Source organism: Lepisma saccharinum, chromosome 6, assembly GCF_977018435.1.
Source record: "Lepisma saccharinum chromosome 6, izLepSacc3.1, whole genome shotgun sequence".
Classification (NCBI taxonomy): domain Eukaryota; kingdom Metazoa; phylum Arthropoda; class Insecta; order Zygentoma; family Lepismatidae; genus Lepisma; species Lepisma saccharinum.
The window spans coordinates 8,985,551-9,009,686 of NC_139234.1; the positions used below are offsets into that span (position 1 = coordinate 8,985,551).

A 24,136-nucleotide genomic window follows, 5' to 3' on the forward strand; every position below is an offset into this window, starting at 1 on the left:
CGCACTATTCTTCATGCAAAACATGGTCACAATCCTCCTCAGTGTCCTTCTGTCTCTGTCACTCAGTGTACATTTTCGTCCACGCAGGTGTTTATCTGATGATGTCTTTCCGTACACACTATTATGTCATCATGATCTTGGATAGTCTCTCTCTCGATATGCCAAATAACATGGCTACTTTGGTAACAGAGGCGCCTGCAATGAGGGCACCAACAATTTGCCCTCTTTGAAACACTGTCAGCTTGGACATGATTTAGTATCAACTGCACTGCACGCTACCTACAGTGCAACTGTCGACTCCTACCACTACCAGTCCGACAGGGTCCTATCTCACGGCGCAAAACAAAAGAATGTCGCACCGCATCAGATTTCAAGTGGAAAAATTGCATCGATATCACCCGTTCCTATGTCGTGGTGTTTCCATATTTTTGTCCACCCCCTGTACCTTATGAAAGCAAAAACGTCAGAATTAATAACTACAGACAAGTCAGGTAATGAACATTCTGATTTTCATAAATTACTTAGTTCTGACAGTGAAGTTTAAGATGATACAAATGTATAACTGTGACCCCTTACTGGACACCCCTTAAAAGTATAAATCAATTAACATCTACTTGAATTAATTTTCTGTAATACGGACCTTACACGATCAATAATATTGACAATACCTTATCACATTGACAATAATATTGACCGTGTAAGGTGAAAAATGGATTGACGGTCGATATTGATGGAGTATTGAAGAAAATCTGGATTTTCTGTTTTTCAGGCATCAATACTGGAAAGTGGAGGAGATATTGTCAATATTATTGACCGTGTAGGGGCGAGCGTCAATATTTCCATCAATACTCAGTTCAGGTCACGTCGCACTCCGGTGAAGGTAACAAGTATGTTACGATTTTATTTGTTACGTCTTTATTCTTATGCCAAATGTTGAAAAATGTAACGTGGCTGTATTACGCATTTAATGTTCCGCCAATCAGTGCTCAGATGAAGAGAGCATTTAACCTGTACATAACCTTTTGGATCAACGGATTACTGTAACTTGTAAATTATAAATTCTATTCTTTGTGAAGCAAGATAAAAGAAATAAACATATTACGACTCAACTTTTAAAGTTGTTGAGTTAAAGTCAACCATTCATTCATCCAGCGTTTGCGTTGCACTCGACGAGTAGTTCCAAGCGCTAAAATAATGGCTATTCACCGTTTTTACGATTATCCATGTTTTGGAAGGACAAAACCCAGAAATAACCGAATACAACCACACAAACACACAGATTCACCCTGCTCGTTAGGCAGAAAGAGAGGTACTGTGCAAATTTATTGACAAAAGTATTGTCAATAATATTGATCGTGTAAGGTAGGGCAGTATTGAGACTGGTTGGCACGTGGATTGATGGCTGTATTGTCAATACTGATATTGTCAATATTATTGATCGTGTAAGGGCCGCTTAAGAAAAGATGAGTTGCAAGGCATCTAATATTTAATCTTACAGATCATTTAAGGTAAGAATTACATTAATTAAAACTCCATAAATAATTGTAAGATTATTCATGCAGCAAATGTCCAGATAACTTCGTTTCGGATTTGAAGCAATAATGTGTAAGTTGAATGTGTGCGGCGTGTGTAGGCATTCTGTTGTTTTTAGTTCTGTCACAGCCTGCCAGGCGATAGGCATTATTGTTCACAAAATGGCAGAGGAACTTAAGAAGTGTCGAATATTCACCCAGATTTCCCAATTTAACACACTTAGTTTTCTGCCTGTGAGAAACTGTGAAGAAAATTCATTCCACAAAACCACGTACACTGGACGACTTGAGACATGCGACAGAGATTATCTGTGTTTCCCTTCTTGTGGAAACCATATCTGTTGTTTTTAGATCTGTTCAGCACTGCAGACGATTGCTGTCAATGGTGGCCATTTTGAACATCTATAACTTTAAGGTATGTGATACCAAAAAAAGAGTTGATACTTGCTCCTATTAGTGTTCTTGTTATTAATGAACAATGAATGTAAACACAATTTGGGACACAATGTATTATCATTGCCATTTTTAGTATGTAGTGCTTTGAAAAAAATATTTCTTGACTCGTTTAATTTCCAGTACTATTTAAAATCAGGAAGCCTTAAATGCAACATCCTGTATATATTAACAGGGTGACCATGTTTGTTCCATAAGGGTCGAACAAAATATACATATAGCAATCACTAGCATTCACTCTATTGAAAATATGAGACAGTTGCCTCTACAATGCCTACAAACATTGATAAGAAGTACCATACCCAGCAACAATCAATACTATGGCTCTTGCCATGAACCAATACAAAATGTGCCTACATATGGCAGCGAATGCCACATATGCACCCCAAAATAACAGCAACCTTGTGCACTGTCTAAATCAACAATTCAACATACAATAAAATCCTACAGAGATCTTAAAGATTGAATAATGTAAAGCAGTCAACATCAGAAATACTATCTGGAAATATCATTCTTTTACAATATCCTCTATAATAGGTTATCTTTTGTATTAACTTTTAATAAAAACTAAATGCACAGGAAATGAGATCATGGTAATACTAAACATAGTTAAAATATATACATACATATATGTGGTTTTGAACATTTCACTAAATAACGGACTAAAGTAAGAATACTCTAAATTATGTATGTAAAGGGCATGTTCCAAAACTCTGAATGGAAAGCATGAAAAATAGCAAGCCTAGTTTTGTGCCCCTCTTGCTAAACTACAGTTGGTATTAAGTTGCAGTGTTTGGTTTGTTTCCTCTTTGTTATTTTATGTCGCATTTCTACCACATTTGGCTAATTGCAACGATAAGGACGAGTGATGGAATTGATGAACAGACACTCACAAAGAACGCTAATTCCCAGGCTAAGTTGGGAACTTCTATGGCAGGATAGAAAGTCGGCCACTTAATGCATTCGGCCACCGAGCCAGCAGTGTGTTGTTTATGAAAGTTGAAGACCAGTGGGGTAACTTCTCACAGAAGTAGAATGTACAGCAGAATCTATCTTATTTTAACAGAAGAAAAACAGTTACAGGTTTAGCATTCTTATGGAGGCTGGTTTAAATTGTTTTCTGCCTAATTGACACGGTGCATCCTTAACTTGCATTGTATGAAGATACCAAATACGGAACTGTAAAACTGAATAGTACGTTCTTGAGATTTAGTCTAGGTCAAGGTGGCTAAAGTTACAGCATGGCAACGAGCCAAGTATTGAGAATGCATGTTTTATATGGTTTCATATGTACACTGTGTCACAAAAGTCTGGAATCATAAGTTCCTTCATTTTCTTCTTAACCCAATAGTCAGGAAGAATGTATCGAGGTCATTCTACTGGTTGGTGGCCAAAGTCAGTGAGCTGTTGGTGAGGTGTTCAACCATATAAAACCTAACAGGCAACCAAGCACCCAAGCCTGTGAGAGCAAACTTGTGAAAAAGTTCCAAGCGTGCATGACACATTTTGAAGTGTTCAGCCAATGAGTGTCGTTGATGAACAGACATCATATGTTAAGAGCCCTAAGAAGTCGATTCACTACGCAAGAAGTGGAGGGACTGACGGTTGATGCGTTACCCTGCTTTCCCTTGGAGCAGACCTGCCAATACAAAACTGGCATACAGAATCAGGCATGCTTGTTAGTAAATTGATTCCATCATCATCAATAAGTGTTAGTAGAATGGAAGAACTAAGTGGATCTGGGGGTCGGTCATAGATTCCACAAAACTCCATACAATTCCACACATTTTTGGATACTCTGCACTTTTCTTTACAATTACTAACAATTTTCTGCTACATATCAAATACTTCATATGGAAATATCCTGACTGTTGGAGAAACGTGTTACTTTTGCTTCACAATTGCTTTTTGTCCGAAGAGTTTATTTTAAGTCCAATTTATGCTCGGATAAACTATCGGTGTTGGACAAAGGATTAAAGTGGAATCTGAATGACAGTTATGCAAAACTTACATGGCATTATTAAATATTTGTGTAAGAAGTGAATTAAAGACAATGACTTCAAAAACTTTGGAATAAATGAAGAAGAGGCAAATTTAGTACCTTGTGTGTGATACACCTGTGATCAAGTCTGTAGTTCTTACTCATTCATGTCTCCCCAAGAGACAAATTGCAGAACCCTTACATACCCCTCCCCCCCCAACAACAACAACAAAAACTCGAAAGATCAGGTTTCTTTCTTTTTAAAAAAAAAAAATGACAATTGGCAGTTTTAGTAAATTTCAGCATTAAGCATGAGGTACAGAGGTATGTAATCATTGCACATTTTTCCATAGACATATTTCGCTTAATGTGCAAGAGAGATTGTTCAACAGATTACATGCACGAGAGTTCTGGAGCATACCCATACTTTACAGGTTGAAGCAAACACTAATATACACTAATAACAAACAAAACAGATTCAAACAGAAACAAATTGTGACTAGCTTCTACATTAACGTTATACAAATAATATAAAAAGAACTTTAAAATATAAACAAATGCCCATATTCCGAAATGTACAACAGTATTAGTTTTAAATATCATTTACGATAAGATTAAACAATGGAAAAATGTGAGTGTATACAACTTCCTTAAGCTCATAGTACCGTAGGAATGAACACATTCTACATATAATGATTCAAAAGCAACAGCAGATCATAGAGATTGGTTCAAGAGTGGAATGTTTGATCTACATGTAAGCGTTTCATCTTGTCAGCCTTTATCACATACATAGTCTGATTTTTAGCACCTACACGGTGGGACGTAAAATAATAAAAACTGAAAATAAAGTACGGAACAATGCAAAGGTTCGTCCTGAAGCTTTTCTGGCGATGAATAGTGAGGAGTTCTCTTGGGTTTTCGATCAGATGTTTTTTGGTGAAAGTTCAGAGCTTCTGAAAGTAGATTTCACTCGTAGCAGCCAATGGAATGGCAACACACCATGCTTTTACAAGTAACTTTAGTATGGTACTGATGCTAGTTGTATTACTATTAGAGAGTATTGGTTTGAATTCAATCACTGATACCAATCAATACTTTTCCGGTATCTAGGCTTCTCATGGGATCAACAAACTCGCCACGCAACAACTTCTAAATAACCTGGAAATTGTGCAAGATCTGTATGGTCCCAGTCATTAGCAGTGGATAAACAGCCTTGAGCTTCAAAAAGGAGCCTTGTTAATTACTAAAGTAAAACTGCCAAAAGAAGCATTCGGCATCTTTGCTAGAATATTACCAAGTTACCAAATACTCACAAAATAAATTTCAGATTTTTGGGATATTTCTTGATACAGTCACTCCTTGACAGCAATGTTTTCCAATGCTATTGCAATTGCTAAAACTTAAGGTTCCCTATGTTTTTTCAGGAGACTAAGATAAGAAAACTTAAAATATAGTTGCTCTATTGGGTCCATGAGAGTGTATAAGGTGGCGAAAATATAAAACCCAGAAATTAAAATTGAGGAATGGATTTAAATTGTTACAAAGTTCAGATATCAGATGGGTACTGGTAGGACTATGGGTTACAGTCTACTCTTTAGTGCTCCATAAGAAACTTTTCAGTTCCAGAAGAGAGGAGTGATTAAGTTTCAAAAACTCTGAAACACTTTCAGAGCTTAAACTGTTAACCCAAGAGAACCTTGTCATCAGTGTAAAGGTTCCTCTAACTCATTCTCAGTTCAGACAATGAATACACGCCCAATAGAACGTCAAGCCGAGTAGAACTGGAGCGTACAATACATGTATGCGCGTTGGAGCAGATATAAAAAAGTACCCAGGAAATTCAAACTGTGCACAAATATCTCTCAGCATACCCTAAAAATGGCTACAAAAAAAAACTGCACGCTACATTCTTCCTTTTGGTTATCAGTCAGTCATTTTCTTTTTTTTAGTTATATTTATTTGGTTCCCTATGTAGCTCATTGTGTACTGTCTTTGTCTCGCCCGTGCCCTCGGTACTTTCTCTCCCCTTCATCCTTGTTGCGGTTCTCTCGGTCTCTATGGTAATGGTTATTGTTGCGCATCGAGTTGTAGTTCCTGCGTCCGTACGCATAGTTCGTGTTCCGGAGCACGGGAAGGGTTGGCGCAAGGTGGCTACCCATCGCTTGTTCCTTCTCCACGTGATGACCTCCCTTACAGTTCCGGTGTGCCCCGTACTCCATCCTAAATGAACCAATACAAGAAGTGATTTTAATAATGCATGTCTTAGAAACACAGTTTAGCACTTTCTCAAATGTTTGCTTAACCTTCCTAATGCTAAGTGGGGTCCTCTTATTTTTACTATGAGGGTCGTTCAAAAAATAAGTTTCCCCATGTTGTAATGTAATTTAATGTAATTTCGTAATATGTACATGCAAACTCTACATGTCTAGATAAGTACAAACCTGTACTATTTTTCAACATAATCACCTTGCACATTGAGGCATTTGTCCAAATGCTGCACCAGCTTATCGAAGTCCAGGCTCAGGTCTTGCAACATTCGTCAACTGTGAGCGGTACCAAGGGAAATGTTCAACGTGTTGGCCACCACACAAACCTTGATTCTTCTGTCACCCCTGATCAGTTCATCAACTTTCACGATGTTCTTCTCATCAGTGGAGCCAGTTGACGAACGACCGGATCGAACTTCTACAAAAATCCCTACTCTGCCTTTGGTGAACATGTCGCACCACCTTCTGACCATCTGCACAGACATTACAGAGTCACCGTACACAGCAACCAGCTTCCTGGGGATGTCAAGCCATTTGCCCATTTGTACTGAATCACTGCACGCACTTCTTCCTGACACCAGCTGTCCAATACACATGCACCCGCCATGCTGCCCTCCTCTCTAATGGCGTGAGCCTGGCGTTTCACAATGTTCCGTCGTTTCCTTCCCCTCTACGCATGCGCCTTCATGTCTGCGGGAGAAATGCCTATCGTTTCTTGAAGGCAAGAGATAGCGCTCGTAAACCATGTGCATAGTGTTACTCAATTATTTTTGTCACACATTTTATGGCACAGGGACACTTATTTATTGAACAACCCTCGTAAAATATATGAGAAAACAGTATGTTTGAAAGGTGCCAATTTTTTAATGTCTCATAATTGAATTCTGCTTGAAGAGTTTTAATGCAATATGCAATTAATACATGTACTGTTGTAGTCCACTTAAATGTCTTAATAGTCTTTGGTGTCACCTACACCTTCTCTGAAGTTGATAAAGCAAAATAAAGCAGTATGTTAGCTCCTGTCATTTTGTTTATATTGTATTCCATTGTTGGGTACAAAGTTGTCTTAAATGTCAGCACTAAGAAGTAAGGTTTTCTTTTTAAATTAAATTGATAAATGCTAATACAGCCCCTGGCCATATTATTCAACGCACCACAATTTTTTTAAAAAATAATTATTTTGAAGGGGAAAATTATACAAAATTCACCATTAGTTATCTGAAACCTGGCAAATACAAGTAATATGTACAAATGCACTTTCTTGCACAACATTGATAACAATAATTGTAATAGTAATAATAATACATAGTAATGTAATTCGACACAGTGGACAATTTTAACAGTTCGCTTACTTTTCACATTTAAAATGTTGCAATAGGGTTCTTTGTGGCTGAACTTTGATTATTGTAATGAACAATATGAAAAGAGGAGGTACTGTTGTTTCAAACAATACCGCCAACACCAAACGTCTTTGTTGTTGAACGAACATGTCGCAGTTCAATTCAAGCTGAGTTGAGAGGAGGACGTCTTGCAAATAGTGAATCGTATTTGTGCTAAATTTTGCAGTGAAATTGTTGTTGTACACTGTCAGTATATTTTTGAATTTAATTATTAACATTAGGGAGTCATGGGTAAAAAAAAAGTGACTTGACACCGAGAAAGATGGCTGAAATTATTGTTGAACGAACATGCCGCAGTTCAATTCAAGCTGAGTTGAGAGGAGGACGTCTTGCAAATAGTGAATCGTATTTGTGCTAAATTTTGCAGTGAAATTATTGTTGTACACTGTCAGTATATTTTTGAATTTAATTATTAACATTAGGGAGTCATGGGTAAAAAAAAGTGACTTGACACCGAGAAAGATGGCTGAAATTAAGACACTAATAAAGAGAAAAATGTTCTCTAATCGTGAGATTTCTCGACGATCTGACGTGTCTGAAGCATCGGTGAGGTGAATAAAGAAGAAAATTGAATATGGTGGACAGTGTGAGCCACAAAAGAATGACAGATGTGGACGTAAAACAATTTTTACTCCAAGATCCTTACGCTGTTTGAAGAACATTTGCCTCACGAATAGATTTGCGAGTACAAAGGAACTTAAAGATAAACTTGAAAAGAGTGGTGTTCGGGCATCTGAAAGAACAGTAAGGCGTAGGCTCTCTGATATGAACCTGAAGGCACTCAGACCTGCTAAGAAGCCAAAATTAACCCCTGCTATGATTCGTAAACGTTTTCGTTGGGCAAAAGCTCACAAAGAAAAAGATTTGAACTTTTGGAGATCTGTTTGCTTGAGTGACGAGTGCACGTTTGAAATCTTGGGGAATAAATCTCAGTTTGTGAGAAGACGTCCAGGTGAAAAATACAATCCTGATTGTGTTGTGCAGACTATCAAACATCTGACATTTGGTCAGTCGTAAGTGGCAAAGGTACAGGACGTCTGTATTTGGTTCAAGAAACAATGAGGCAAGAACAGTATAGGGAAGTGCTTAGAAGAAAGTTGCTACCTCAAGTAAGAGAATGGTTCCCAAATGGAGAACAGTTCGTATTCTTGCAGGATGGAGCCTCATGCCATAATTGCCCTAATTGAAAAAATTATTCAATAATTCCATCCTCATATGAAAGAGACAGTACAAGCATGCATTGATAGTATGCCAAGACGAATCCACGCACTGATAAAGACCAAAGGCGGCTCAACAAAATATTAAAATTGACTTCCAGTCATATGTACATATTATATAGCTAATATTCAAGAAACACAGTAAGAAATTATATTTGTAACTATTAATGTATCAAGTAATTGTTGTTTTTTGTTAAGGTTCACATGTAATCAATGTAATATTTCATGTAATAAAATATAAATAAAAGAAAATGAGAATAACAAAAAAATTAGACGAGATAATAACATCCTTAAAATTTTGCATAAAATTTGGAGGTGCATCTAATAATTTGGTCAGGGACTGTAGCAGCAGAGGCATAGAATATCTTTCCTATTGCTTATTCCATGATGAAAAAAATAAATAACTATTATTATAGTTTTGCATGGGTCCACCTGAACTCCCATTGTTAGTTTACATAAATTCCAAGGCATTAGGAAGGTTAAAAACAGCTTTGTGTAAAAAAAAAAAAAAAATGAACTTGTGTAAGTATATCTTTATTCATCCAACATTACAAAACTGTTCTGGATTTATTTCTCAAGATAGCCAGGAATTTCAACATTAAAGGTCCTTAAAAGGTTAAAGATGAAAGGCAGGCTCCCAAATTGGCAAAGACTGCAGATTCAGGACTTGGATATTGGATCCACAATTTGAGGTTCAGATGTCAGATCCAGAATTCAGGAATCAGATTAAGAATTGGGGATTTATATATAGAGACAAGATGTCGGTGGAAAGAGTAGATAGTGGAGTGTGTCAGAAGAGGACGAGATTGGACACCATGGAAAGAGAGGAGTGGTGGAAGACCAGGAAAAATTGGAGAGGCTTGACTTCTATGCCGACCCAGCCAGAGGCAGGAAACGGCAAAGGATGGATGATGATATACAGGCAGGATGCAAGATTTAAATAGTGAATCCACAATCTGTGATGCAAATATCTGATCAAGGATTCAAGAAGCAGCATCCTGGCACACACAAGATTGATACTAATTTACTGAAAATTTGAGGATGAACCGGGAGCAAACCTGGGTCTTTACCATGTTCTACCACTGCTCCCAAACTAAACTGTGGCTTCACATCTACTACTTAGCAGTAGCATATTCTGAAAATTTGACTTGGTTTTCTGCAACAATACTTATTTATTGTATATATTTATTATATATAATAGAAATAAAACAGCAAAGATGGCATGCAAGTAAAACAAACACAGAAGTCCAACAACTTCAAATTTTCTGGCAATTTCCATAAATATGAAAAAGTTGGTTCACCGGCAGCAAACCAGGTAACATGGGAGAACATGCCATTGCTACTTAGGTTTGTGTCTCTTCATGGTACTTTGCAAGCATTACGCTGCCTATATCTAACTATAAGCATGAGTGAAACAGATTGAGACTCAAAATTTCACTAAGTTTTCAGTTATCAAATTTATTATTTGAGAGTTCCTTTCAGTGGGACTGCTACACTTTACATTGTTGCAATTGCAATTTCTATGTAAGTCAGAAGAAGAGAGGGTACGATTCCATGTAATAAAAGCATGTAAGTTAGTTACGAAATACAAACAATTATAAGCTAGTATTACAGAGTGTTCAAGCCAAAAACTAGTGGAAAAGAAATCATTACAAGTCTGAGAAACTACAGTTACGTATTGCTTTGAAATTTACATAATTGGGATAAGAAATTCAAGAACTTTTTATTATCAATTCATACAAATCCACTCTTGATTGATGTAAACTTTTTCCTCCTAATTTGTGGCTCAAGACTTTCCATCCCATGAAATTCCTAGACCAGTGCAGCCTTGTTCTATCTGAAAATAACACTGGCTGTATTTTAGCTGGTTACAAAATGCACTGTGCCATCTACCACTGACCACATACTTAAACACTCTCTCTCTGTTCACGCGTGTGTGTGTGTGTGGGGGGGGGGGGGGCACCAATGCAAAACAGCTGCATTTGCTGCTTCACCATACACACGTGCATGCTCCAGGCTTGCTTCCAGTGGATGGAACATACACTTTGTAAATTCTGAAGTAAAAAATGCAATAGTTTCCAAGATGTGATGTTTTCATTTTTGATGTCTTTACCGGACATCCTTTACTTATGCCATAAGTAAAGGATGATAAATATTGAAGTGGTTCCTACCTTACTGTACATGTAGATTTTTGAATTGCTCTTAAGGAGATTTCACACCACCAGGGGTTTGGAACCACTTGTATCACAAAAGCAAACTGACTGAAGGAGAGTACTGGAACCTTTTTCCCCGGAAAAAAAAGGACTGCTTGTGCTTAAGGCGATGCCCAAAATTAACTTGGAGGTTTTATAAATACTGAGGTTCATTTCATTTGATTTTTGTTATTTATTATCACTTTTCTGCCACTTTTGGCTAACTGCGACAATGAGGATGAGTGAGATATATTGAAATTGATGAAGGAACACTCACAAAGAACATCCACATGCAGACTGTGATTTGAACGCAGGACACCTTGCATCGTAGTATGCTGTGATAAGCACTCTAAATACTAAGGTGGCCGGGTGTGGGCTGCAGGCTGTAGTTTGGTTGGACCTGCTCTAGAAGGAATTCTTAAGAGAAATAGTATTTCAGAGCATGGAATGCCTCAGCTATTTTTTTAAAAAAAGGAAGTGTTTGCGGACACAAGTCAAAGGTCCAGCAGCACTTTAAAGTCTGTTTCCAAGTGACACGCCACTCTACCACCAGGTGACACGTCACATTGTAGCTTTGGTCCGAAATCTCCCTAATACTGAAAGCAAAAGCCAAGCAAATAAAGACAAGTACAAATAGTGAATAATAAAGAAAAACTTTCTGTGCTGAACGAAAATTCATTCTCATGCGAAAACATGCCAAAATGCACTTCCAAGCATTTACCTCAACTTAGAAACATAGAAACTGCCATGTACTTGTCGATACTTACCCTCCTCTGTGTGGTCCGTGCTGCCAGTAGTTATTGTGGAGCGGTGGGAACCGCTGCTGGTTGCGGTGCTGTCCCCCTCCATCGGGCGGGGGAAGGCGTGGTCCCATCAACCCACGGCTATTGTTCCCAAGCTGACGGCTATTGTTACTCAATGCCTTGTTTAGATTGGCCTTAATATTTATAAGCTGAACATGGAAGAAAAGAAAAAAGCAAAATTTCCTTCAGGATTGGCTGTTGGTTGCCTTTGAAAAAATCATTAAAATATGTTCACTCTTGTCACTTTGAGTTCTGTACCAATAAAATTTGTAATACTTTTCAAGTTATTGGCACAAGGATGTCTGTCTGACCTGATTACAACCAGTGCCCATCCACTGCAGTGCATATTTAACAGAATTTGAGCCTGTCACTAAAACAAGTAACACATAACAGTTACAGTGGAACCCCGATTTTACATTCCTCGATTTTACATTTTCCCGCATTTTAAGTTTTTCCAGCTTGGTCTCCTGAAGAACGTAAAATCGATGCTCCACTGTACTTTATTTTCAAAAGTAACCCGTTATCATTGCTTTGACATACAATAAGGACATTTAACTGTTTACACAAGCATCACGTTATGTTCTCCATAGTGAAGTTTTTCTATTGTAACTTCGCATGTGAAGAAGCGCAAAGAAGCATTATTCATAAATGTACTAATTGCTTGTAGTTTTCTTCTAACTTACAGTTGTTACAAGCAGCAAATACCGCCATTCTTTCTTTTACAAATAAATGTCTGATAAAGGCAACATATGTTCTCCCAAAATGTTATACTAAAAAACATGTTTACTTGCTTGTAACAACCATAAACTAGAAGAAAATACCAGGTGTGCCGGTTAATAATTCTTAATTTCGTCGCTGGATGGCGCTGGAAGCAAGGGTTGGTGCAGTCTCAACTGTTACGTCAGTGTGTTGCCAGGACAGTACCTGTCAAAACGCTGTGGATGTGCACCCGAGTGCGAGTGACCGTGATATTGGGTTTGTGTGGTAAACACGTCGACCTTCAAACCAAATAAGGAGCAAGTGCGGCACGTCCTGCTTTTCTTGTTCAATCAAAATAAAAACGCGAATGAAAGCAATTGTATCCTTGTGGAAACGTATGGTGACAATGTCCTAACGCAAGACACGTGTGTGCGTTTGTTTCGACGATTCAAAAGTGATGATTTCGACTTGAAAGATAAAGATTGCCCGGGCCAGCCGAAAAAATTCCAAGATGCCAAATTGCAAACACTGTTGGACGAAGACGATAAACAAACCCAACAACAACTGGCAGAGAAGTTAAACGTTGGTCACCAAACCATATCTGATCGTCTTCATGCCATGGGAAAGATCCAGAAGGCAGGAAATGGGTCCCACATCATCTGAACGACAGACAAATGGAAAAGCGAAAAACGGTGTGTGAAGTGTTGATTTCTCGGCATGGAAGAATGTCTTTCTTGCATCGGATAGTGACTGGGGACGAAAAATGGATCTACTTCGAGAACCCAAAATGCAAAAAGTCATGGGTTGACCTACGACAACCTTCAACATCAACCGCAAAACCGAATCACTTCGGAAGGAAGACAATGCTGTGCATTTGGTGGGATCAGAAGGGTGTGGTGTACCATGAGCTTCTGACACCAGGTGAAACAATGAATGCCGTTCGCTACCGTCAACAACTCATCAATTTGAACCATGCATTGATCGAAAAGTGCCCAGATTGGGCAACAAGACACTGAAAAGTCATTTTGCAGCACGACAACAGCTCATCACACACAGCGAAAGGCATCACACACACCATTTCTGCACTTGGCTGGGAATTCTTGCCCCACCCACCATACTCACCAGACTTAGCCCCTTCGGACTACCACTTGTTTTCATCGGTCTCTCACTCACTTTCCCAGCAACACTTCAACAATTACGAAGATGTCGAACAATGGCTTGCTGACTGGATCACCTCAAAATGTGAATGATTTTTCTGGAAGGGCATCCACAATTTGACGGACAGATGGGCACAATGTATAGCTAGCAATGGCGCATACTTTGAATAAAGCATTTGTTACCTTTCTCCCCAGATACACTTGTTTTCTTTCGGATCAATTAAGAATTATTAACCTGCACACCTGGTACAACAAAGCATGTTTTGATCTGGCAAATAAACCCTCCAGTTCTGAATTTATCTAGGCAATGCAAGTAAAATAATGGCTTACTTTGGTAATGTGTTAGTAACTTAAGTACCAGAAAAATAATGTGTTACTCCCCAACTATGACATTTAACACTTATTCCAGTGCAATACACACACCTTTAGCTTATTTATATAAGTATTGGATAAGTAAAGTTTACCAATATGAAGCTATCAAGACAGTATTTTTTGTGATCCCCAAAGGAGACTAAATGCAGGCGATATATTTTAGGGATGAACCAATGTGAAATTTTAGCCAAAACTAATGGCAAATGATCCTTGAGGACACTGAATAAGTTCATTTCACTAGGTTACCTTCTTTGGGTTTTGCTTACAAAAAGTAACTATCATGAATTGCATATTACAAAATGCACACATGATTAGGACATTTTTTTAAAATACTGGATCCATAAAATTATCACCAATTTTACTGATAAAACCAACATGCCTATGTAGTTTGATAGATAACGTGTCCTAATCTTTGCAGTTGTGTGCTCCACATTACTGCATGCAGCAAGATATGCAAACTACACACTAAATGCAATCATAAATTTATGCATTTTGTATTAGAGAGATGCTGGTAGGAAAGATGCAACATTATTACCTTGAAGACAGCCTCTGTCTTTGTATGTTTGATTACTTCATGATGCTTTTCACTCACTCACCGTTTCGGAAGGATGAATAATGAAGGAACAAAGACAATGAAAGTTCCAAGCCTTACACAGGATTCGAACTGAGGATACCTTGCTCTATACTACACTGCACTATATGGAATGCCAACTGGGAAGGCAAGAGAGCATTCTACCAAACGACTGGAAAACAGGACTGTTGTCAAACCAAAAATGTCATGAGAATGATCGAATCATATGGTCTACTAAATTCCTTATATGTCACTGACCTAGTGTGGGGTCTTTCTTCTTCCCCTTTCCTCCTCTCTTGCAATAACCAAGTTGAAGAATTGACAACAAAGGCATGACTGTTATTCATTGGCTATTTGCAATGCCTAGCCAGAACCTTTCTGCTAAGTGCCTTCCTAGTTGGCATTAGATATGAATAACAGCAGCACATTCTCGGAAACTGAGAGGGTGTTTATATACATGCATACTCCTGTGCATGGGAAGCCACTAGATTGGAAAGTATGTGAGGAAGAAATTATATATGTGAGTACGGGTTTATTAATACAATCTATTCCCCATCCAGCCAAAGAACAAACTTCAAATTATATTTTTGCCTTTTCCGTCCAAAGGCAGGGAGGGTCACTTGAACCAATCGACTTGATCTAGTTGCCATGGGGAGTGGAAATTCTTGAGGTATTGTGCTTTGCCAAACTTATGCCTGAAAGCAAAATAGGTGGCAAAGACATCCCCAGCAATGTGAAGGCACGGCTAAACCTAACGGTTGCTGCCGGGTAGCAAAAAAATAGTCTCCAATTTTCTCTCTCTCACTCCCCTGAAATGCGAGTGAAGCATGCATGTTGACTGACAGCAGAAAGTGTCATTTGATTGAGCAAAAATCAGGCATTTGGAAACACCGCTTTTTGCAGTTCGAACCTCCATCTGGTGATGAAAAGTCAGGTTTGTCCAAGTTGGATCTCTGACTGGACAGCCTGTAGTGTTAAATGCAGCAAGCATTGCAGACAGGTGTCCTATTTATGATTGGATTGAGTTTGTGTTTTGAGTCCACTTTATGCACAGTAAGGCTAATCGGGACTGGACCTACAGTTTAAAGTGGGATCCGAACCACTATGTGCCTCCACCGGGTACTGAACCCTGGACCCCTTGATTACAAGGCGAGAACGCTATCACTGTGCCATCGGGGAGGCCCTCCTATTTATGAATCCTGGGTAAAGCATGTATGTCATTATGTGTGTTTCTTCATCTACTTCACTTCATCATTCATCTCTTCATTACAATTGCACTGGTGGAACACAAAAGTAATGTAAAAATAATCACATATACAAATGCAAATATTTGATGGATGTAGTATAGCCATCATACTTCTTATCTCCACACTATTCCCTGTTAGAGTTAAAATATTTTAAAGAGTTAAAATATTTTAATCGATCCTTAAGCACGCTTACAGGAAAAGTACCCACACAACACCTAAGTGGTTTTAAATTATACTTTTTACATGTAACCTTAATTTATGATCTACAATTCATATTTCTTGCCAAATAAAGTATCTGTGAAAGTTATTGAAACAATGAGAAAAGTGCATTGCAGTCCTAAATGTATACTATTTCCATTACTATTATTAACACTAACAAGTATCCTTGCTTGTCTTTATTGTAATGGCTGATTCTTGCTTCAAACCAAGTGTCAAAACTTTACTTACTTTTGAGACATCCACATTAACTCTATACGCAAAATTCTTATTCCATAAGTAAGCAGATGATCTGATTGATTGAATTTATAATTTTTGGTGCATCAGCACTTAGGCTATTTTGCACCTGTCACATTATACGGGGTCCAGCCCTTACCATAACTAAAATAAAACTAACATAACAATTACGGTAACGTCGGATTAAAATATTCTGACTTGGGTTAAAAGTTGAGGCTGTGAAGGGGTACTCAGCACACATAAAGACAACACACACACACACAGCCCTATAAGGATTATACTGACTGTATGTCCAGATGTCCGAGCCTCGTTAGTCTGCAAAATGCAGTCCAGGGTGTACTACATGGAAGGGACACACCTTACACCCCAAGTAAGCAAATGCTATTACAAAAAATCAAGTTTAGATTGTATGCAGACAAAGATTGAATTAATATGTGGTTTGCTATTATTATTATTATTATTATTATTATTAAAAAAAGAAGAAAGAAAGAAAGAAAAGAAAGAAAGAAAAAGGGAAATCAGTATTAGACCTCACTAAAACTTAAAACTTTAGAAAGCTGCTTACGTGGTGTTAGTCTCAGCATGGGCCGTTTACAGAACAAAATTTGAAATTAACTAATTCTAAATAAACTTTAATATCTCAGAAACTAAGAATGGAAACTACAATTCATACCTCCTATTATTCAACATAAATCTTGCTCTAAGGCTCTGATCATAAAGGCACATACAATTTAAAAATTAGAAGAAGATATTTACAAGAAGCTTGTTTTTCAGGAAAAAATAGGGATATGTAATTTTGGCCGATAGCAATAAAGTACAGATATAAAATTTACCGATACTGATATTCTACCAATCCGATATAATGCTCCAAATGGTCCTTGAAGAAACTGAATGGATCATTGGCCTTAATAAATATATGTTTCAAGGTAACTGTAGTGCAAAAGAAGTTGCATGTTCCAGCATTTACTTTTTTAAAAAGTAGGGGTTTGGAGATTATCCATTAAAATCATAACTAAATGGTAGAATTTTGCAGCAAATTATAAGATATTTATAGATATGTCTGATCAGTAAAATAATCGGTAATTTTACTGATAAAGCGATACACTGATATGCCCATATCGGCCAATACTGATAGAGTACTGATTAATATGCTCCATCCCTATGAAAAATGAATCATTCCTCTCATAGATAATGTCAGAATTCATGGTTGGAAACAGCAGGTGCATGCTTCAAAGAACATAATGTGTGTCTACTTGCAAAACTTCAGCTTCAGCAGTAGAAATATAAATAAGAACAGCTAGTGTAGTGTATATCATAAGCAATATCATAAAAATACTGAACTGTATCATCAGTAGTGACAGTTTGCTAACAATAAATCACAATATCTAAGTTCAATTATCTTTCCATTCAAGGATATAGGAAACACTCATCAAAGAAACAGAAATGGTTGATATTTTGTGGTAGGGTTGTGTTTTCAACAGACACTGAAAAATAGTGTTGGAATACAGTATAGTCAGTGATCAAAATGAACACACATGACTAGGTAGAGTATAGGGATATGTTTTCATGCATGGCTGATATACTGCTCTGAGTAAATACGAGGCTCAATTCAAAAGTGCAGTAAATTTCCACGAGATGATACAACAATTCATCGCTGTTGGCAAGCATCCTTCTTCAAATGAACTGGGAAAGTTTCAGCTTGATGCAATGCATAGTTACTGTTTGACACTCATCTGAATTAACCATTTTCGCATGGGGTAAGATTCGAACACAAAAACATGCTCTTTCACCAGGATAAATCACTCACAAATCGACCACCACAATGGCAAAATTGCACATGTTGGGTGTTTAATTGATTTATCCTATTCCTCAGACTTTGCCTGTGTGATTTCTTCCTGTACTTAAAGGTTTGTAATTCAATCAACATGTTTTCAGTTAATTTTGCTGGAAATTTAAAAGTTACGCAGGAATCTACAGATGTGTCTTGAATCAAATCAGTTAAAAAAAAACATGACATACAGTATCAGCTTTGACATTTTCCACTGACATGCCCTTACTCTAGCAGCAACTATAAGAAATATCTGTGATTCTCTCACATTTATGCTGAAAATGCTAATGACATGCTGTAATGTTTCTGAAATGTTAAATTTCATATATATGAGGTATTGTCAAAAAGTTCCCCGAATCCAACCACAAAACATATTTAGTTGAAGCTTTTCCATTGGCTGTCTAGTCACACCCTCCCAGTCGCCTTACTTGCAATGATGGCATGCAAAGTTGCCAGATGCCATCCAGGAAAGCACTGCTCCACATCTATTTCTTGCATTAGCACACCAGTACCATTCCAAGAACTTTTTGAAAATACCACGTACAGAGGATAAAGGCATGCATGGCACATGCTACATTACCTCATGCTTAACAAAAAGCTTAAGCAATAAATTCAAATGATATTAAGAATCTGAATGCAAACTGAAAGATTGATTCTTTACCTGTTTTGGGGAATGCTCTAGTAACTACTACTTGTACCTGTTGCTGCTACCCCAAAATATTCTGGATACAGCGAGTTTCAAAAATTTCACAAGCCAAACTTTAATTACTTGTAACAAGAAAACTGGGAGATATATTCATACCTATTCATATATTTTAGAATATCTTTGGTTGCAAGTTTCCCTTCTACAGGAAATTCTACACATTAATTAATGTCTCAAGTAAGAGTGAACCTTTTCCCGGAATCCAATTTCAGGGAGAAATGGGGATAAGAAGTTGTAGCAAAAAAAAAAATGTAACAATAGACAAACTACACTTTTAGACAGACACAAAGTTGATACTTCAGGCTTTCAAACGAGGAGTAAAATTTCATAAGTACATAAACAGAGGGCTCAATATTTTCAATGGCAACAGTAATTTGAAATTTTCAGTTCCCTTTCCTAGGCACCAGTCTTGCAATAAACTGCCTCACATGTTTCTTGCAGGATGTTACGTAAGTAGAGAAAAGGTTCTCTAGACAATCTCTTTTTGTGATTAACCAGGTTTTTTGAAGTCTACTGATAATTTAGGAATTCTCTGTCACATAATTCCTGTAGCGAGTAATTTTTCAGGCCTCCATGATGGAGAAGTCAACATAACATACTTTGAAACCAGAGATCCCAGGTTCAAGCCTTAGTCAAGGAATGAATGTACTCCTATATTTGTCTCAACATCCATTTTATCATTCATCCACATCACCGTGATTAACTCTAATATTAGGGAAACTATGTATAAGTGAAAACAGAAATAACAGAAAAATTCAAGTCTCTACTTAAATCTTTGCAAATGGTTCATGTAGCTACATTCATCTTATCAAAAAAAAGGTAAAGTGCTCCCCTGTGCATAGCACCATGCCATGAAAACGTATAGGGGGTGTGGGGGTAACGCCCCACACTTTCTTGATCCGGTCATGAGTGGGGGTGATGTATCAGCATCACGCCCCTGACTGCCTTTACCCCCCAGGGTTTCCCCCAGGTACCCATGTCATTCCACGCTGGGTGGGTGCCAGGGCCGCTTCCGATAGAAAAGTTCCTGGATTTGAACCGGCCGGGGATTGAACCCAGGACCTTTAGCATGGTAGTCAGACGCATTACCGACTGAGCCACATCGGTCATCTTATCAATAATATTATGAATTAGAACTTAAAAGATTGATACATATTAGGGATGGGACCGATTAAACGGTACTCTATTGGTATTGGCCGATATAGGCATATCGGTGTATCAGTTTATCGGTAAATTTACCGATTATTTTACCGATCCGATATATCGATAAATATCTTATAATTTAGTGCAAAATTCTGCCATTTTGTTGTAATTTTTATGGATAATCTCCATGCCCTACTTTCTAAAAAAGTAAATGTCTAAATATCCAACTTCTTTTGCATTGCAATCAGCTCGAAACACGTATTTATTACGGAGATCAATGAAAATTTCAGGGTCTTCAAGGACCATTTCTAATTTTATATCGGATCGGTAGAATATCGGTATCGGTAAATTTTATATCGGTACTGTATTGGTATCGGCCAAAATTTCATATTGGCCCATCCCTAATATATTTTGATCACTGAAAAAAGTTATTTTTAATAAAATTATTTATATTTCCAAGTTTTGTTTCAAGAGCACTCTATGTTCAGATATGTTAGTTTAAAGTCAGATCCGAATAACTATGCAATGTGCCTCCACTGGGAACTGAACCCTGGCCTCCTTCATTCCAAGGCCACAGTACTGCCACTACACTGTTGGGGAGGATACCATAATACTCTGATATTGACACCGATGCTCAAACACTGTTACAATTTAAACTTGCATTCACAATATTTACAAATATTAATATATAAGCATTCCACTGTCATTATGCCACATCTCACTACTTACTTAAAATATCCAAATAATTACAAAACAGATAATCAAAATATTAAAATAGCTATAATTTAATTATTAAATTCATTTTCTCTCGCACAATGTTCATGTCGAATTAATAAATGTAAATTTAACATATTGTACAGGAAAACCACACACTACGAAAATGTCGCGAAGCATTTATACAGTACCCACAAGATAGGAGGACACAGAAAAGTATTAGGCCAGTATCACTGACTAAATTTGAACTGATACTTTCCAAAACCAATGCATCAATCACTTTGGCATCAACTCAGCCCTACTACGTATACCTATATATCAAGTTCCTAGCACGAAATAAAACCAAAGCTTTCCTGTAGTACCTAAAGTTTTCCAATATTCAAAGTGTCGACAAACTCAAAATAAACATGACTTCACAGACAATCCCTACTTAAGTGTGTTGTTAATACTTTATAGTGGGAGTGCGAGTATGCTCACCTCTCGTTTCTGGTCGTCATTCTCCCTCCGCAGATGGTGAATTAACCTATTGGCTTCTTGTAGTTTCCCGGACACTGCATCACTGTCACGGGAAGTGGTCTGGTTCTGCGCATCAGAAGTCTGAGGAGGTGAATCTGGTGGGCTGTCAGAATCACTTCTGGCTTCGCAGCATTGGCACTTTTCAAGTTTTCTACAAAGAAAGAAATTTACAGTCCAAAATTGAAAATTTTTCACAGCCAGAAGCAGGAAATGGCAAAGGATGATGATGATGATGTTTATTATCATAAATTTTGTTTGTGAACCTTGTGATTTTCAATTTAATATAAAGGACTGTTAATTATTATGAATATTCATTTTCAATACTTTTTTTTAAAGCAAATTTCATTCTATACCCACAAAAACATGGGAAAATTCGAAGAATAACAAAATTACAATCAGCATCAAACATGTCACGTGCTATAATCACTTGTGTCTAGCCTTCAGGCTAAGGTAACAGAGGTACATTATTTCACCATAACACATCTCCGTGATCTAAAAGCAAAAGAAAATGTTCATAAACAACATAATGTTCAAAAACCATACAAAATTTTCACTTTCTAGCAGATTTGCTATACAATTCCTATATGCACCAAAAATTTCTTCAGATGCTGCACACTTGAAAGTGAAAACAAAATAGCAGCATTTTTCTACGACACACTGTATTCACTAGAGTACTGCATTGGACCACTTTTGCTTGCTCAAACTCGATGGAATCTCCCACACTAGTGTGTGATTCGCTCGAATATACAAGGTAGAATCAAAAAGTAAGGTAACAAGTGCCCTGAAAATGTACAACCATATGATAGTAACTGTTTATTTTAGTGTGTTGTAGGTATTGATGGATAGTATCCCTGGTGACCGCTAGAGAGCAGCACGGTGATACAGTTGCAGAGAATCGCAGTTCGAAGATGGCAGGGTTACTGGAAACATGGTCAAATGTGGAAGTGCGAAGTGTGATCAGGTTTTTGCATGCGAAGGGGAAGAAACCAGCCGAGATCCATCGGGAACTTGTGGAGGTGTATGGAAACAACGTGTTATCCAGGAAACAAGTGTGGTGTTGGTGTACGGAGTTTGAAAATGGTAGGACTGACATTAATGATGATCAGCGAAGTGGCAGACCGTCAACTTCAGCTACCGACCAGAACATTTGTCAGGTGGAGGGAATGATTGGGGAGGATAGGCGAATCACACTGTCACACATTGCAGATGCACTGAACATTTCGTATGGTTCCGTGCACAGTATTGTGCACAACACGCTTGGCTACCGCAAAGTGTGTGCACATTGGGTACCAAGAAATCTCACTGATTATGACAAAGGCAGACGAATGGGCATGAGTCTGAACCACCTGCTCCGTTATCAACAAGAAGGGTCATCATTTCTGTATCGCATCATTACGGGTGATGAGACACCTGTGCCATTGTGGACACCGGAATCCAAACGTTCCTCCATGATGTGGAAACATCCATCATCGCCCCCATCCAAAAATTTTAAAAGAGTAACATGTGCAAGGAAAACAATGGCCACGATCTTTTGGGACCACCTTGGTGTGATTCACCTGGAATTCCTTCCACGTGGTACCACTGTCAATGCTGTGACCTACTGCCAGACATTGGACAGATTGAGAGAGGCCATACGTCGGAAACGACCTGGAGCACTCAGGGAGGGTGTATTGTTGTTACACGACAACGCTCGACCCCACACAGCGCAGCTCACCCGTGACCATGTCACACGTTTCCACTGGGAGGTTTTGGAACTCCCCACATACAACCCTGATCTTGCACCCAGCGATTTCCATCTGTTCGGACCAATGCAGAAGCATCTTCGAGGACGACGCTTCAACACAGTGCAAGAGGCACAGGATGCAGTGAAAACCTGGTTGGACAGCCTTGACACTGATTTCTTTACTCGTGGCATTGATGCATTGGTCACCCGCTGGAACACGTGCTTACACAAATATGGTGACTGTGTGGAATGTTAGTGTGCAGTGTCATGTATACCCTGTCACAGTTTAGGCAACCACGACAAAGTTTTCTGTGGAAAAAAACTTGTTACCTCACCTTTTGATTCTACCTTGTATATCAAATATCATTTCAATGTGACAGTAATCGTAGAAATATATGTGTAAAATTCATGCTGGTAGTTTCAGCCCATAATCATCTATTCATTTTCATATATCGCTGTGTATTGGTAAGAGACAAAATTACATTTTAAGATGGAGATGATGACTATGTTCAATTTAATTTCAATTTCACGAAGCATATTTGAAGGCCCACTACCATAGACAAATTATGGTTGTACGTGAGCTACTGGGCTTCAAGCATATACTGATCATTTATCTGTTCGAGCCTTATTCGCTCGAGCGAAGAAGACTGTAGATTCCGTAAGCCATCTAGTGTCATACGTGCAAACTATTAGACGATCGAGCAAAAAAGCTTCGATGCAGCACTCTAGTATTCACTTTCTACAGTATCACGTACTTACTACTATCATGCAGAATCAACAGATAATGTTCAGGATAATGTTCATTATGTAAAAATTTGCTAGTGTTATAATCTTGCTACCAAAATTTCTTGTCTTGCTACACCAAAATGTAAATGTTAAAAAGACCAGGAAGTATAAAATAATAGACGATAACCTCTTCTTCACCAACTTTTCCGTTAACTATGATCATGTTGTCAACTTATTTTAGTTATAGATCAGTATAGCTAGACTACAACTTTTACTTTCATATTCTTTCTAAAACTAGTATAAAAAGGTGAATACTAAATATATTACCTACGAATCTATGTAGAACCGAAATTAAAAGGAACCATAATTTTGTATCGGACTGAGAATCATAAGGAGAGAGGAACAAGTTTACGAACTGAATCTTTTTGGGGAGTGGAAA

General features: G+C 37.9%; 1 protein-coding gene across 3 annotated transcripts in view; it reads right to left on the reverse strand.

Moving 5' to 3' along the window:
- Positions 1-3,200: 3,200 nt before the first annotated feature.
- Positions 3,201-24,136, reverse strand: part of LOC145988542 (uncharacterized) — a 64,618-nt gene continuing 43,682 nt past the window's right edge. For all 3 annotated transcript variants that reach the window (XM_083123458.1, XM_083123457.1, XM_083123459.1), the window contains 3 exons: positions 21,210-21,399; positions 11,810-11,994; positions 3,201-6,186 (listed from right to left, as the gene is read on the reverse strand). In XM_083123458.1, the coding sequence (XP_082979584.1) occupies positions 5,943-6,186; positions 11,810-11,994; positions 21,210-21,399 (619 nt within the window). In that variant the 3' untranslated portion in view covers positions 3,201-5,942. The remainder of the gene's footprint in view (positions 6,187-11,809; positions 11,995-21,209; positions 21,400-24,136) is intronic.